This window comes from Channa argus, chromosome 16, assembly GCF_033026475.1.
Source record: "Channa argus isolate prfri chromosome 16, Channa argus male v1.0, whole genome shotgun sequence".
NCBI lineage: Eukaryota > Metazoa > Chordata > Actinopteri > Anabantiformes > Channidae > Channa > Channa argus.
This window is the reverse complement of record NC_090212.1, coordinates 18,833,992-18,850,238: the sequence shown is the minus strand read 5'-3', so window position 1 is coordinate 18,850,238 and position 16,247 is coordinate 18,833,992. Positions and strand designations below refer to the sequence as shown.

Below are 16,247 nucleotides of genomic sequence, written 5' to 3'. Positions count from 1 at the left end.
CTTCAACACATACTCTTTTCGGTCAGATTAGCTTTCATCAGGTCAAAAAGACACAGTCTTTACATACAGTTATAAGTCTTAATACTTCTGTTTTAGATTTTACCTGCAATGTCTGTTCTAGGAGCTGGTATTTTATAACAAGGCAGGTGTTGCACAAACTCACAATGTCCTTTTTGGACATCAGCTGTACTAAGCTTAAAGTGCCAGTTTTCTATTCCAATTCCATTTTCATTTAGTCATTTGGTAAATGCTTTTATACAAAGCGATTTACAAGTGAGGTTCAAGGCAAACAGAAATCTAAATCAATATGAAACCATCAAAGCAAAGTGCTACCAGATAAGTGTTTCCTTTTCTTGAGATCCAAGTGTAAGAAAGAAGAGATAAGATTTGTGCATAGGAAGGTGCTGAAGAGTTCTGTTTTAAGCAGTTTTTTGAATATTGGGAGTGAGGTGCAGAGTTTGGTAACTCATTCCACCAATGTGGGATCAAGGAGCCGCCGAGTCGTGTGTGGTGTCTTCTGTGTGGTGCTGCGATTACCAGATGTTGTTCGTAGGAAGAGTGCAGTTTTCCCATTTTATCATAAGCCTCCTGTTTGTTTGTCATACCACCCAGATGGGATTGAAGAAACACTTTTTCTGTTTGTTAATTTTGATTAGGATTTTCTACATTTTCTTGATATGTATTTATTTTGGTTTGCAGACTTTACAGTTCAGGTCCTAAAGCCACAATAACAGAGATAGAGTGGACGTTTCTTTTTAGGTTCCTTGCAGTTGCCTTGACAGATGTTCTGTTGAACTTATATCTGAACTTTTTTTCAACCCTAAATTCAGAAACCAGCAGCGTTGTCCTGAAGGTTGTGTCTTAAAAAAGCAATTTTTGCGTAGAAAAGCTTCACCACCAGTTTACTCGTGGCTACCATTCATTTCACACCCTGTCTTTGAATGATAAACAAGTCCAGACATAGCCGTGATGCTGCCATGGCTATGCTGCCTCTTGGCCACAGTGTTGCTCTATCAGCAGACTGGAATTAGACTAGTGTCCAGTTTGACCTCTGTGCTGGCTTTTGGGCTGTGGTACAGAGGAATTTGTTGAACCACTAGGTGTAGTTTATCAGAGAATTTGTATTGAGCTCCCTCCCTCCTGGAGTAATTAGTGGTGAGTTGTTGCTGAGAACTCAACAACCAACAGTACATGTAAAATCTGAAGTATAACCCCACTACCAGTGCTTAAAATTCATGGTGGTGACCTAACTTGTTGCTTTGTCCTCTGTAAATGTATTATTGATAATTCATTTAACTATATATTAAACTCTATCTGTTGGCAGTAATGGACTGAAAACTACCTTTGTCGAAAATGGCGAGAGAGAGAAAGTGCATCCTCTGCGAAACTGTCCACGTCTCCAAGCAGGTGACTCATTTTCAAATGGGACTTGCATTACATACATGTATAAATACTGTATGATTTTAATTTGGTACGTTCAGTACCTCATGCCACGTTGACACAGCCTTTAAAAATAATGTGGTTTCGTAACATAGAGCTGTTGGAAGATGCAAGTCCTGGTGTGATGTTGCTGCACATGATTTTGTGTTTGTGTACTTTTTTCATATTGTACTTAATCTTTTTTCATTCATCAATTCCTATGTATCTGTCAAAATAATCCATGTCTTCAGAGGGGGCACAAATCCTAACTTGGGGATGCATTGTTATCTATTGTTTAAATGAACTTATTAACTTAATGTATTTTTGGGAGATGGAAAAAAAGCTTTTTCTTTATTTATATATATATGTAAATATATGCAGGAGATGGACGAGCACATGAGGAGTATGCTGCACCACCGTGAGCTGGAGAAGCTTAAGGGCCGGTAAGTTGTTTCTCCAACAATATGCACTACATGTGTTTCTTCACATATTAAAAGATGTGTAAATGTGTGTAATTGTATAGAGTGAAAGAACTCTAAAAGGTATCATTGGGGTATTGTGGTCATATAAAAACATTTAATTTCCCAAATAAAAATTTAACAGAAATAACAGTTGCCTCCTACACTACATGTTCTTAAATGAACTGTAAATGTTAAACAGAAGTTTTACTTTGACTTGACTTTTGTTCAAAAGTATTTGGGTCAGGTGGCACGTGGGGACTTGGGCACGTGTTGGGCAAGTGGATATAGGGGGCAGCTGTCTCAACTGTAGTACGTATATTTAGACACAATCTCTCCGGAACAACAGGCACAGCCAGTATAAGGCAACTGGCTATCTTGTGACTCCCATGTAGATTACTAAAAGTATGTGGCCTGTCGCTCACATGGAAGAATCTTAAGTTGTTCAAATACTGATTCAAGGTCTGAGATATTGTTAAGTTACTGGGATTTTTTAACATTTTTGTTAGCGTTTGCACAGCAAGATTGTTTTCAAGTAAATTGTCATCATGCCAATGCAGAACGTCCGACATTAAAAAAAGGAAAAGTGGGAGTTTTTCAACAGTAAAAAAAATGGAATGGCAGTGACAAGTGGAACTTCAACCACAACGTGAGACAGATTTTTGTGAAGTCGCTGCTCAATTAGGAATTGCAATCTAAAAAAGGAATTTGGTTCACTGCACCACTGCAGCCAAGACGTAACGTATCAAACAAAAAAGGCAAACCTGATCATGTTGATAGAGTTTACTAACTGCCCGAGTAAATGGCAGCCTTCCATGACACAGATATGAAAAAATGAGCCAGCAAAGTGACCGCTCCTATCACAACCACAGGATGACATACTTGGGAGAGGTTTAGTGGAGGCTTTCAGCAGCTGTGCCAGGCTCCGCTTACACATGCATTGCTTGTGATAGGTCAGCAGTATGCTCAGGCAAGTTCTAATAACACATGCTGGCCTGGAAGAGGGCGGGCTCCTGGCTCACGCAGAGGAGGGTGAGCATCAAATACAGAGGCTGCCGTTTGTAGAGTCTCAGAGGGCAGCGGACTCCATCATGAAAGCACACTAGGCTGAAGGCACCGTGCCTCTCTCCCCTCCGCACATCCCAGTGTTTGGCTGGTCAGGTGGCTGGACAAAATCAGCTAGACTAGCATGCTGTCTGGGTCCAGCCTGGCTGCTCCTGCCCTCACTCTGCCTCCTATGGCCTGCTGATGAAACAAGAAGACAAGATCAGGATGATAAAGAATTTAACTTTTTTTTTTTAACAAGCAAAAATTATAAGTTAGCTACCTCCTGATCTGTGACGAATAGAGAATTTGGAAAAGTTTAATTTTAAGGATTGTTGAGTATTCTCCTCTCCTGATTTCACTTTGATTTTGAAGTAACAGAAAGTAGAGCCAGAGTACGTTGTTGTGGGCTCTGCAGGCAGGAAAATCGAACCAGACTACATTAGAACAATGCCTGAAGGAAAGATTGAATGCCCGCTCTCGCCTTCCCTCCCTAGGGACTGTGGACATGAGTGCAGAGTGTGCAAGGTAACGTTGGTGGGCCTGACTGATTATGCCAGCCACATTTCCAGTCCCACGCACAAGCAAAATGTGGAGGCTGCAGATCAAAAGCCTCTTTTGAATGACCATAATGAGGACTACTTCAACCAGGAACTGGTGGACCTGATTGAGAAGAGAAAAGAACACATCAGGTAAGACACACTTGAACACAAACCTTTTGAAGCAGTGTTGCTTTAAAACAAAAACAGAGTTGACTGCTATTTGTTTTGTTCTACAATCTGCATGTTGTACAATTCCTAAAATTAGTTCTAGATATTTATAGAATTACAAAAAGTAATATTTAAGAAATGTAAAAAAAAAAAAAGACTGACTTATACTTAATATTACATGGAAATAGCATAGCAAAATAGGTTTGGTGGCTATAATAACTGAATATAAATATGCTTGTGTTGTGAAATGATTTTTATTTTTATGTGTTTTTGTAGTACAAAATGTATTTGTTAACATGTGATGTGACTATGGAACCAAGCGTGCGAGACAAATGTGCAGTGTGTAAAAACTAAATTTTAAATAGGGATGTATTAAAATATTTTTTAGCTTAATCCGCTGTGTTTCTGTTGATTTTATGGTTCAATCAAAGACATAAGTAAGGCGACAGTTCACAAGCTCTCGTTTGTATGTATATACTGTGAACCATTTATAGTCACATTCTGCTTAGTGGCGCTCACAGTTCTGTTTTAGCTGCTGCCTAACACTTAGCTCCGACTGGGGTCATATGTCAGGACTGCACTCTAAAAAAAAAAAAAAAGCATGACTGCACACACAGATTAAGACACAACAGTTTTCTGTTCCCTAGATATGATACAACACAGGCAAAACATTTGACTTTGATCACGTCATAGTCAGATTTGTGAAGTAAATAACACTTTTGTTAAATAACAAGGTAAAAGCTGCCATTCAGCTGTCACCCTGACAGGGCCTTTGCAGTTTAGTGCTGTCACGCTGTAAATCAATCCCAGACAATCCCAGCAGTGCACCAAGAGATGTGGTCGCCAGGGGAAATGTTTCAAATTGAAATGTGCCTTATTGTAAAGCAGCAATTTACCATTGCTGTAAAGGACAATAACTGATATTGTTGGTTGTTTGGGAACAGCAGAAACAAGCTATAAACACAAGCGTGAGCCCTTCAACATACAAGAAATCTTGAGATCCATTGTAAATATAGAAACATTGATTATGGACGGCTTTTGTAGTTACTTTTCTGTGTATATGCTATTTCTTGTTAGTGTTGTGGCTCTAACCCCCTACTCTTTAAAGGCCACTGAGCTATTCCTTTACAGATTTGAATGTGCATTCATTTCCTGAATTTCTGGATTAGAATGAGCATTGAAATGTGAAAGTCTTTCCTATTTGCATACATTTTTGAGTATAAGAAATGCTTCATAGAAGAACATTTCATGCCAGAACAATCACGGTGGATTGCATTATTCTGTTGGTGTACCCAATAAAATGGCCGCCTATATCTATCTGTCTCTTGTTTATAGAAAGGAGAAGGAAGCTGCAGCTGCAAAGCTTGCAGCAGAAGAAGCTGAACAAAATAGAAAAGAGGATTTTCAGCAAAGGCTAACCGAAGCCAAGGTGCGTTACCGGATGGAGTGCTCCTGGAAGCAGCCACCACAGGGATTCAATCCGCAAAGTTCTTGGTACAGGAGCAATGGATACAATGCCAGATCGGGGGAGGCACGACCCTGGCACCAAAATAAACAGGGAAAGAGTGCCACTTGGCATGCCCAGGAGCCTCCCAAGCTTCAGAAATGGGCCTCTGGTGGAAGTTTGAAAAGCCAGGAAGGTTGGAACAAGAAGCAGTGGGATGAGGGTGCATTTTCTGGCAATCAGCAAAGACGACTGCCTTGGCTTAGCAGTGGAGGCAGTAGTAATGGTGTCTGTGGCCCAAACAGTATTTCCCAGTACCCACAAAGAAGCAGGCCTTTTAGCCTCTTGGGCCCTCCTGTAAATCCACCTCTGGCCAGTTATTTTGCCCAGGCTCCAAACCATTTTCAAAATACAAATAATGACCAAGGAGAGCAGCAGGGTGATAGAGTTCCGAATGGAGAGGGTCAAACAGCAGAAACTGATCACAACGGTGGTAAGAGCTCTAAGGCCTTTGGTAGCAATCCGAAACTGGACAAAGTCTGTCGCTGGTCACCCTATCCAGTTGCAAAAGGTTCTGAATCTGTACCTCATAAAGACAACTCAAATCTGATAGACAAGTACTCCAAAGTCCCTGTAACACAGAAGCATGACAGAGCACCAGAAACCAGTGCCTCTAACCGGAAGTCCCAGTCTGAACAGAAACCGGACCAGAACTTTAGTGGACAAAATGTGGAAGAGAAATGGAGGCACAAAAGAAACCCCAAAACCAAGTCTAAAGATGCAGGCAACAACAGCAGCAGCAGCAGCAGCAGCAGCAGCAGTAGTAGTAGAAGCAGCAGCGCACATACAGATAGCAAGTCTTTATCTGGTCCTTCTAAGGAGAGGGCAAACCCATTGTTAAATAAAAATTGCAAGATGTCCTCAGTTCCTGGTCTCAGCAGTGGCACTCAACTCAGTAAGTCCTGGAGTCAAGCACATGTACAATCAAAGCCAACCACAAATCAGAGTGGACTCCAAGACTCCAAGGCGCCTCTTATTGGGCCCTTGCAATCAAGGCAAGAACGGCAGCTCCCAGAAAGCTTTAACAAAGCCAGACACATAGTGTTAGAAAAGAGAGGCTCTTTGGATAGCTCTAGTAACACCAGGGTGGAAAGGGCATGGCACACTGTGGAGCAGCAGAGGGACTGTGTTCAGAGTCAGATAGGAGTAAACAAAGAAAACAGCTGTCGACAGAATGCAGCGAGAGAAACACCTGCATTGTCACCTTCAGACTGCAATCAGTTTCTCCAGTCATTACAAGTTTCCACCTCCACCATGGACAGCTCAGACCATGTAGCCACAGGCAGGCAGGATGAGGAGAACAGGAAGGAAGCAGAGAAAGAAATCCATTCAGCGGCTCCAGATGAAGTCACGCAGTGTGTCGAGACAGGGCAGAGCTCAGAGAGTGATGCCTCCAGAAGCGGTGAAGCACAGGCGGTTTCAGGGTCAAACACATCAAGTCTGTCTAAGCTTGATCTGCCTCCTGTCTTAAAACGTGACCTGACCAAACACATGAGCTCCAAGAACAAAACCGGAGGCCACGAGCCCAACCTGAACATAGCCAGACGGGTGCGAAATCTGAGTGGGTCACGGAGAAGTGACACAGAAAAGGATTCGGGGATCAAGCCGACTGTACGGCAGCTTATCAGCTCCTCTGGGTCTCGGCGCAATGTGAACTGGGAGCAGGTGTATCAGGAGGTCAGGAAAAAGCAAGACAAAGTGAAAGGCCTGCCAAGGTAAAAGCTTGATCTTATGTGGAATTTGCAGTAATTAATTTTTTTAAACATTACATTTGATTCCAGTTGCTTCAATCTCATGTTTTGTCCGACCATCCTCCAGGTTTGGGATAGAGATGGTTCCATACGACCAGGAGGATCAGAGCCAGGAGGAAGATGATGTCCCCCTGCTAGAGGGCTTTCAGTGGGAGTCATTGATGGACCTTTCTGCTCCAAGTGCCTCCCGAAAACGCTCCTTATCAGAGAGCAGCGTCGCCCCTGTGGCCATGCACTCGCAATTTACCAAGAGAGAACTGCTACGCTCAGAACAGCAGGGATCTTCTGTTTGTCCCATATCCACTCAAGGGAGCAAAGAGGACCACTGTCAACAAGTGGAGCTCAGTCCGATTGAAGCTAAAGCACAGAATCAGCCAGACAAACAAATGTCAGCAACTGTGAAGGCTCTTCAGCGATCTGATTCTGTACTTGGGGACAGCAGTTCAGGGACGGAGCAGTGTGATGGTCAAGGAACAGGGAAGAGGCGAAGAGCAACTGGTGTAAGTAAATATCTACGTCGAGAATAGCAGAGAATATCTCGGGTTCTGTCTGTTGTAAATTAAATAAAATGAAATGCTAAAATCTGTAAAGTCCTCTATCTATTAGATCTGTGTCACTTTTATGTGTGTCTACTCTATTAGGAACTAACCGTTTGTGAATGTTTTCTTGCTTCTCTGTAGGATGTTCTGAGTGCAGAGACTTTGTGCTTGGAGCACAATAACAAAAGAAGGAAGGTCAAATCCAAAAAAGGTTCTAACAATAAGTGCTTTAAATTGTTTCACCGGAAAAATTTGGAAGTTCAACGTTTGTGTTTTTTGCACCAGTATATTATCTCAGATTATAGTTTCAGATTCAAAACGTTATCAAAGTTTGATCTTTGCCAAGATACTGATGGTTCGCCGTTGTTTTGGGGATTCTGTGTAGAGCGTTTACAGATTGACCAGCTGCTGACTGTGTCTCTGCGAGAGGAAGAGCTGAGTCGCTCCCTGCAGACCGTGGACACCAATCTGATCCAGGCCCGGGCTACGCTGGAAGCCGCCTACATGGAGGTGCAGCGGCTAATGGTGGTCAAACAGCAGGTGGGTCTGCTAACATTAATTCTCTGTTATATAAAGAATATCTGTCCTGCCTAGTCCCTAGACTATGGCCAAACAAATTCTGAGCTGGTTGTGCACCTAGCTATCACTTTGTATTTCTATTTGTGTGAAATGTGTATTTCTTTCTCCTACTTTCAACTACATTCAGCAGTGCGTGAGTCTTAGGGCTGCTTCTCTCTTGCAGCTGTGAAAAAAGCTGTGTATAAACTGTATGTGTTTGTGTGGCCGAGGCTGTATGAATAAAGTACGTCAGTGGGAGTATTTGCATGGTAAATAGGTTTATTCTTAGTAAGACAGTGCCTGTAAACGTTTATGCATTAATTTGAAGTAACCATCACTTTAATAATATTCACTTAAAAGCAGCATTGTTCAATTTGTTGGTGGGTTTCTGCTGTGTGTCTTTTCCAGGTGACTGTAGAGATGAACACACTGAGAAGCAAGCGCATTGAGTTACTTAAAGGGATGCAAGGTAAGAACAAGGAAATAAAGGTATTAAATATTATCTTTACTAATAGTAACTTCAACTTAAACAATAGTAGGTCATGTGCAGGTCGGTTAGAAATGTTACACAGATTGCATGCATCAATTACAAACTAGAAACACATTTTTACTATTCTATTATTCCATAACACTTGTTGTAATTAGCGCATTGAATCAGCACAGTTCATTAGGCTCTTTTTCCAGTTTTTGTGTCTTTTTGTTTTTTGTACAGGTAGTATAGAGAAAGTCCCTCAGATAAAGCTGAAAGAAGAGAAGATGGATTCAGTCGATTCAGATCCTTTCAATCCCTCCACCGTTCCTTCCTCCTTTTTCTCTGTCGCTGCTGCCACCAGTCCTAGTTCTTCAGCTCATCGTGCCTCACCTCCCTCCTCCAGCATCACCGTCCTGCCTGTAGCTATCAAGCAGGAGCCAAAGTCTCCCGTCCATGTCAGCTCAGAGATGGACCTTGGGGACAATTCAACCCACTTTGCTCATAGCACCACTACACCAGAGCTGCCTGTCACTGCTGCTGCAGCCTCTTCACCAGGTAATGTGATTCAAAATAACATCAGCGGAACTAGCAATCGCATCTTCCTTGTTCATTTGTTTAGTGGATGCTCATTGATCTTTACATTTCTTGCCATTTCATGTGATGCTAATCTTATTCTCTATCTGACATGTAGAATACACTGAAAGTCGCCTGCATAGCTTTAGAGCACTATTTTATTCATATATACGTTGTTCATGAATAATGTGTGTATAGATTACTGCAAATATGTTAACACCATACCACTGATGAACAGGGGAGGAATGTAGCTACATGCCAACTAAAAGCACTAGTAGATGATAGCTATCAAACAAGGATGTGAGCCTTGCTGACATCAAGACACACAGTGTTTCTTGAGAAACACTAAATGTAAATATAAAATGCTAAGTGTACTTTTTTAAACATATGCATCTGCAAATTCTGAAAGCTCCCTAAAAATGATTTAAATAATTAACTGTCTTATGTGTATCTAAAATGCATGTTAATAGACAACAAATGTTTTGAAATATAAAAAAAAATTGCTGTAGGGAAAATAGAGAAAGTGCTTTAAAATTTGTTCTCAACTTCATGGCAGTTGCGTCTACATTAATCCATGTGCCTCTTAAACACTTGTAGAACCTGTTCATAACTCCCAGCGAGCTCCTGAAAGAAAACCTGAGCTGTACCAGACCAGCAAAGAACATATCTGGGAGAACTTTGGAGAGCCTTCAGACTCCAATGGCAGTTTCTCAGGACTGGTGGAGACAGCAGAAACGGTCATGCAGTCATCCAGGAACTGTATCACTCCAGAATCCAAATCCCCTCTAAAACCTCTCTCACACAGCAGGAGGAACTCTGAGGTGGGGAGTGTTATTGACTCTGCAGCCACACAGTCTTTTGAGGCTCCTTCGGTGCCTTCGGGCCTTAATCTGCCTGGATCTCCATGTGAACTGAGGAGCGGAAAGCGTGTGAGGAAGCTGAAGAAGAGGAAGGTGTTGAAGAAGGCTCAAGGGACAGAGCAACCTGAAAGCAGTGACACAGAGCTAGATGGAGAGACCACGAGGCCGAGGTGGCTCAAACCACGCAGGAGACCAAGTGGAGGCTCTCAGGTCAGCACCTCCACTCTGCCTACCGAGGACAAAGAGGACATGAACATGGAGGGAAGCGGGGAGGTGCTAATGTTGCCGATCACAGAACCTGAGAAAGTAGAGCTCAACTCCTCTGAACACATGGTGGAGCTTCCCCAGGTGGGGTCCTCTGAGCTGATGCTAAACTTGGATTCAGTCGAGAGAATGGAGGTCAGCAAAGATTGTCAGCAGCCCTCGGTTCCAGCTTCCACTCCAGCCAAGTTTCCAGACTCCTCCAGACCTGAGCCACAGAGCCTGGCCTGCAACGAGATCACCTCCACCAGTGACATGGACATATGTAAATCCTCAGAGAAGTGAGACTTGTTTTTGTTTTTCACATAAAATGTCTTCCTACAGTTCCTCCTACAGTTCTGCGTTTTTTTTGCAAGATTGATTATCTGTGTATAGACTAACCACAGGTCCTCATCAGATTCACTTTTAATGAATCCTTTTCAACTTTTTTCTTCACAGTGAAATGCCTTTTCCGATCACACTGCCCAAAATAACAAAGACCTCGTCAGGTACGTTTATCTCTGGAGAGTTGATAACATTATATAAAGGAAGCTAAATTAAATCAAAAGTAGTTATGAGTGCTCTTTATTTAGCATTTCTCTTTACAGGAAAATGACTTTTGTACCATTATTGTTAGTACAGAGGCTCCTCTGCAAATCTTGAAATTTGAGTATATAACCAAACATAAAATCCTATCATGTTCTGAGCAGCCAGAATTAGACATGTCACACTCTGTGACCAAATCAAAATAGAATTCCCAAATTACTTTTTATGGGCAAGATATTCATAGAGCAGATAGCTGACTTACAGTGACACTGTACAGCGCAATAAGTGCACTGATAATTGGTAATGATGTTCCAAGAATGTGTATATTTAACTTGATGAATATTGATTTTCTATTTACCTCTTTTGCACCTATAGGAGCTAAACCTTGGGTATTTTAGTGGGTGGTGATTAATCAGCTATTTTAGTTCAAGAATAAAATGTGTTTCCCAGATACGGCCTCTGACCATGGGGAGGATGACATACCCACGGAGGGGATGTTCGAGGGCCACCAGGAGGCAGTGAATGCCATGCAGGTCCACAACGGACTACTGTACACATGCTCAGGAGACCGAACCGTCAGAGCCTTCGACCTAGTGGTGGGTGGTGATGAAGAATATCTGATGACAGGGACTTTGTAGTGCATTTATTTTTTCTATATGTATTTTTTTTTCTTTTAATTTTTTATTTATTTATTTATTTATTTATTCATTCATTTCTCACTGAATACAGCAACATAACAGTCTTGTGTTGTCACTCTTTTGCAGACTCATAAATGTGTGTCTGTGTTTGAGGGTCACAGCTCCAAAGTGAGCTGCCTGTTGGTGTCTGCGGCTCCGAGCCTCTTTCATCGCCTTTATACTGGTTCCAGTGATCTGACCATCTGCTGCTACAGTCTCAAGGTAAAAATACACACATACTTACACACATACATTCATACGAATACTTCAGTTAAGTTGCGCTCCCAGTATAAATGTTCTAACTGCATCAAAGATGTTTTTGGTCAGTGCCTTTAAACATCCCTTTTCACCTGTAGTAGTACTGGACTCAGTTGTACTCAGTCAGCAAGATTTCCGTCTTTTCCATAGACACAAGAGCTTGAGGAGCAGTTTTCTCTCTCAGACCGAGTCCTCTGCCTCCACAGCCGCTGGAAGACTTTGTATGCAGGCCTGGCAAATGGCACAGTGGTGACCTTTAACCTCAAGGTAAGAAATGCAGTGAAACAAATTGCAACTGCTACAGTTATTGTGTCAAAAAAGCTATTGACAACAAAACATTGAAATGTAATTTAAATTTGTTTCGCTTCTTTTCACATACAGTTTGTATTAACTAAGCTATACTCTTATAAAATAGGCCAAATACCAATACTTTATATAACAAAAAGGAGAAAAGCCTGCACACACAGAGCAGAAGTAAATGTTGATGACCTGTTTTTCGGAAGGGGATTTCTCTATCTGCATGATTTCATTTCTGTCTCATAATTGTTGTTGTATTTTCAGACAAACAAGCAGATGGGTGTGTTCAAGTGCCACGGGCCACGAGCCGTGAGCTGTCTGGCCTCAGCGCAGGAGGGAGCCCGGCGGATCCTGCTTGTCGGTTCCTTCGACAGCACCATCACCGTGAGAGATGCCAAGAACGGACTCCTGCTGCGAACACTTGAGGGACACAGTAAAACTGTCCTCTGCATGAAGGTAGGTCAAGTCTGAAATCAAATTATACCACCCCATTCTCCCAAAAGTTGGGACAATGTGTAAAATGGAAATAAAAACTCAAATCTCATCAACCCATATTTTATTCACAATAGAAAAGAAACACATCAGATGTTGACACTGAGACATTTTATCAGAAATATTCAAATATTACCTAATTTTGAATTTGGTGTCAGCAACACATCTCAAAACAGTTGGAACAGGGTGCTGTTTACCGTTGTGCAGCATCCCCTCTTCTTTTAACATCTGTCTTTAAATGCCTGGAAAGGTGCTAGAGTTTTAGGAGAGGAATGTCGTCCCATTCTTGTCTGGTGCAGGATTCTCGCTGCTCAACACTTCTGTTGCCAATTAACCTAATTAGGTATCAGATGCTCCTCAGTGTGTTTGTTGTTTGTTTTGGTTTTTTGCAGCAATTACTTTTCTAGTCTTTTGTTGCCCCTGTTCCAGCTTTTTAAAATGTGTAATATACTCCCTGAATGTATTTAACTGTTGCTGAGGAAGTTTTACTTGCTCCTAATTTCTCCTCTCTGGTCCCAGGTGGTGAATGATCTGGTATTTAGTGGATCTAGTGATCAGTGTGTCTATGCACACAACATCCGTGTGAGTCAACCTGTTTATTTCGAATGTTTAAGTTTATTAATATATGTGAAGCCCAGTATTTTCTAAGCACTGCACCCCGTTACAGACAGGAGCGCTTGTACGGGTCTATAAAGGTCACAGTCATGCCGTTACTGTAGTGTCTGTCCTGGGGAAAGTGATGGTAACCGCCTGTCTGGACAAACTGGTCCGTGTGTACGATCTGCAGGTCTGCATCCTTAAACCACAGATTTAACCATTCTTTACTTTTTTTGTGTTTGCAAATAAACGTCAGCTCATGCTTTCCCTTTGTGTGTGTGTGTGTTTGCTTTTTGATCCACAGTCTCATGACCAGCTGCAGGTCTATGGTGGACACAAAGACATGGTGATGTGTATGGCTATTCACAAGAACCTGGTGAGAGACCAGCTTATTTGAAATGTTCTGAAATTAAAAAAGGACATATTGGAGATATAGATTCTCATGCTTTTTGCAGCCTTTTAACCGCGACCTGTTTAGTTATGTTCAGTGTGTTTCTGGTGGTAGCATAGTAAATAAAAACTATTGGTGCAGATTAGTGCCTTTAAGAAAATTGCGAGTGGATATTAACTCATGCGTCTCGTTTTTCAGATTTACACAGGCTGTTATGACGGGAGTGTACAGGCCGTCAAATTGAACCTGATGCAGAACTATCGGTGCTGGGTAAGAGTTCGATTTTTAAAGTAGGAATGTAAGCTAACATTAATGAAATATTATCCAGACGTTATTATCATTAGCATCAGCACTGCAGTCTGCTTTCACTCCCCTATTTCTTTTCTGTGTAGTCTCCAAGCTTTCATGCCAAGGCTCCTGCAGACCTTCCTTAGTGCGTCCGTAGTTATTAGTGGTTAACAGCATCTTGTGTTGACAGTGGCATGGCTGCTCGCTGGTCTTCGGGGTGATGGAGCATCTGCAGCAGCACCTGATCAACGACCACACCAGCCCGACCCTCCAGACGTTCAAGTGCCGCTGGAAAAACTGTGAAGAGTTTTTCTGTGCACGCAACAGCTCCAAGCAGGTATAAATTTGGCAACATTCCTCCTTTTGTTTATTGGCCTCATTCATCAAGCATTTTCCATCATTTCCTTTCATTTGGTTCAGTTCATTTTCCTAAAGAGTTGTTAGAAATAACACGTGTAAAAATAAAATTATGTAGTTTCAACTTGAAATGTCTATCTTCAAAACAAAACAGCCAGTGACGGGCATCATTACTCGAAACAGCGAATGAACCTTATGAAAAAACACACACTGCTGGAAACTGTATGAAAAGACAAATTTAACGGTGTTTAGTCCCTATGTGAGTTTAGTTGACAGTAGATTTGCAAAGATTGGTTGACTGATCAAAAAACCTCTTCTAAACAGTTTTGATAGTAAATTAATAACATTTTATACATCATCATTCAGAAGTCTTTGTCTGCCCAGACCAAAAAGGTCCGTCCGCTTTTAAGAGTAGAATGTCGTGCTACTGCCACCACATTTTACTAGTGAGGTAAGTTTTTCAACCGGAGCTCAGTGTCCCCGCACAAACCACGCCGTCGAGCTAGCGGTCTGGATACAGGTGTGGATACAGAAAAATCTGGCTTGATGTAGACGGGGTCTAGTTGCAGCCCTGATAAACAGCTTTCCGACCACATTTAATGAATCAAGCTAAACAGAGCAAAGCAGCAGGATTTACCTCCTCAAAAAGCTTAAAGCTTCTGTTTTTGTCGGTGTCTTGCAGGGGATGCTGGTGCACATGCAGAAACACGCTGAAGAGGAAACCGAACCAGAGCCTTGAGGGCTGCTGGTGGGAACTTTGTTTCTTCCGATGCCCTCTTTCCTTCCCTGCTGTCCTTACCACCCCTTTTAACCTCCCATATTGGGGGGATGTTCACGGACCCACTTAAGTTAGAAAGCGCTCCTGTCGAGCCTGATGAGTGGCGTCTCAAAACTCCACCTTTACTTTATGTTTGATGTTGGAATCCAACTTTAATACAATCATGAAAGGAGGTACGGTTGTGCTGTTTTATTATATTTAACCTTTTATCAAAAACACCTTCCTCTCTTTCTGTCTGACCGCTGCATTTCCTAATTTCACTGACCAAAATACAGATGTTTGTTGAAGAAACGTCAGCGTTGCCAGCATCAGAGGGATTTGTTCTGCTTTTCTGTGCAGATATCGAACAACAAACGCTAATTTTGTTTTTCCAGATTGTTTGGCTACAATATGGCATGGGTTAAGAGATGTTTTTATTGTTGTTGTGCAGTTGTGATGTGTCATGTTGAGCAACTTTTTTTTTTTTTCCTTTTCGTTGTCTTTTATTAACCTATCATTCACTCAAAGTGACGTAGGTTTGTGATGATAAGTTTCAGAAACTCGTGCAGTCGTCTCCAAATATTAATTTTCTGATTCAATATTTAGTTTCTTTTTTTTTTTTTATGTCAGTTTGAAGGTCTAGCAAACGTTTTGTTTTGTTATCAAGTCAGGATTACAATTATTTATTCTGCGTTGCTCATTCAGGTGATTTAAAAAGTATTGGGGGACTTTGATGCAGTGATGTTTGACTTGAAGTTGCCATTTAAGAGTTTGCAGTGATAACAGAACCAAGACGTGGCCATGTGATGTGTGTGTTCCTACATGTGTTATTCGGTGTGGGTTTATTCCTCATTATTAATTAGCAATTTAAAGGAAATTAGTTTTTACTGAGTGTATACTGTTTCTATGACATCATATACTTGTTGGAAATTATGTTTTTTGGAATTTAAATTTGAAGCATCAAGCAGAAGGCACCACAGCTTATTTCACAGTGAGGGCAGTTTTCTAATGAAGTGTGGAGGTGAAGGATGTTGAGAGGAGGTGTATGATGGGGAAACTTTAAGGGAAGAAATAGGATTCATCTCCCATGCCATACCTCACCTTTTTTAAAAGTTCAACCAGTTTTAACAAGTGTAAAAGCCCAGCGGATGCTCTTCATGACAGATTTAATTGTGGTTACGGTTGTTTGTTTGAGGATTTGTTCTAAGCGGAGTCCTTAGCCACCATCTTCCAACTCTGTTCGCCCGTTCAGAGAGCATGCAGTTCACCTCTCACCTGGCATTCCTGAGTTTCTTCAAGGTTTTCATTTGTTATTAAAGTTTTTCTTTCTTTTTTTTTTTTTTTTTTTAAGAAAGTGCAATCTAAGAAATTGTTAATAACAATTAAATAAATGTTGTAAAACTATTTCCGGGGGTCTTCTTTCATGGGGTTTGTGAACTACATGCATACATCACAATAA

The 16,247-nt window shown here is 41.5% G+C and overlaps 1 protein-coding gene across 1 annotated transcript in view; it reads left to right on the top strand.

The window, feature by feature from the left end:
- znf106a (zinc finger protein 106a) overlaps positions 1-16,133 on the top strand; it is a 17,428-nt gene extending 1,295 nt beyond the window's left edge. Inside the window, exons 2-22 of the mRNA XM_067479311.1 lie at positions 1,325-1,407; positions 1,801-1,862; positions 3,419-3,613; positions 4,967-6,850; positions 6,954-7,386; positions 7,567-7,636; positions 7,811-7,965; positions 8,392-8,452; positions 8,696-9,010; positions 9,626-10,430; positions 10,588-10,637; positions 11,125-11,270; positions 11,439-11,573; positions 11,760-11,876; positions 12,171-12,362; positions 12,918-12,980; positions 13,066-13,185; positions 13,300-13,371; positions 13,585-13,656; positions 13,865-14,011; positions 14,714-16,133. Coding sequence (XP_067335412.1) covers positions 1,354-1,407; positions 1,801-1,862; positions 3,419-3,613; positions 4,967-6,850; positions 6,954-7,386; positions 7,567-7,636; positions 7,811-7,965; positions 8,392-8,452; positions 8,696-9,010; positions 9,626-10,430; positions 10,588-10,637; positions 11,125-11,270; positions 11,439-11,573; positions 11,760-11,876; positions 12,171-12,362; positions 12,918-12,980; positions 13,066-13,185; positions 13,300-13,371; positions 13,585-13,656; positions 13,865-14,011; positions 14,714-14,770 — 5,205 coding nt within the window. The 5' untranslated portion in view covers positions 1,325-1,353 and the 3' untranslated portion in view covers positions 14,771-16,133. The remainder of the gene's footprint in view (positions 1-1,324; positions 1,408-1,800; positions 1,863-3,418; positions 3,614-4,966; positions 6,851-6,953; positions 7,387-7,566; positions 7,637-7,810; positions 7,966-8,391; positions 8,453-8,695; positions 9,011-9,625; positions 10,431-10,587; positions 10,638-11,124; positions 11,271-11,438; positions 11,574-11,759; positions 11,877-12,170; positions 12,363-12,917; positions 12,981-13,065; positions 13,186-13,299; positions 13,372-13,584; positions 13,657-13,864; positions 14,012-14,713) is intronic.
- Positions 16,134-16,247: the final 114 nt, after the last annotated feature.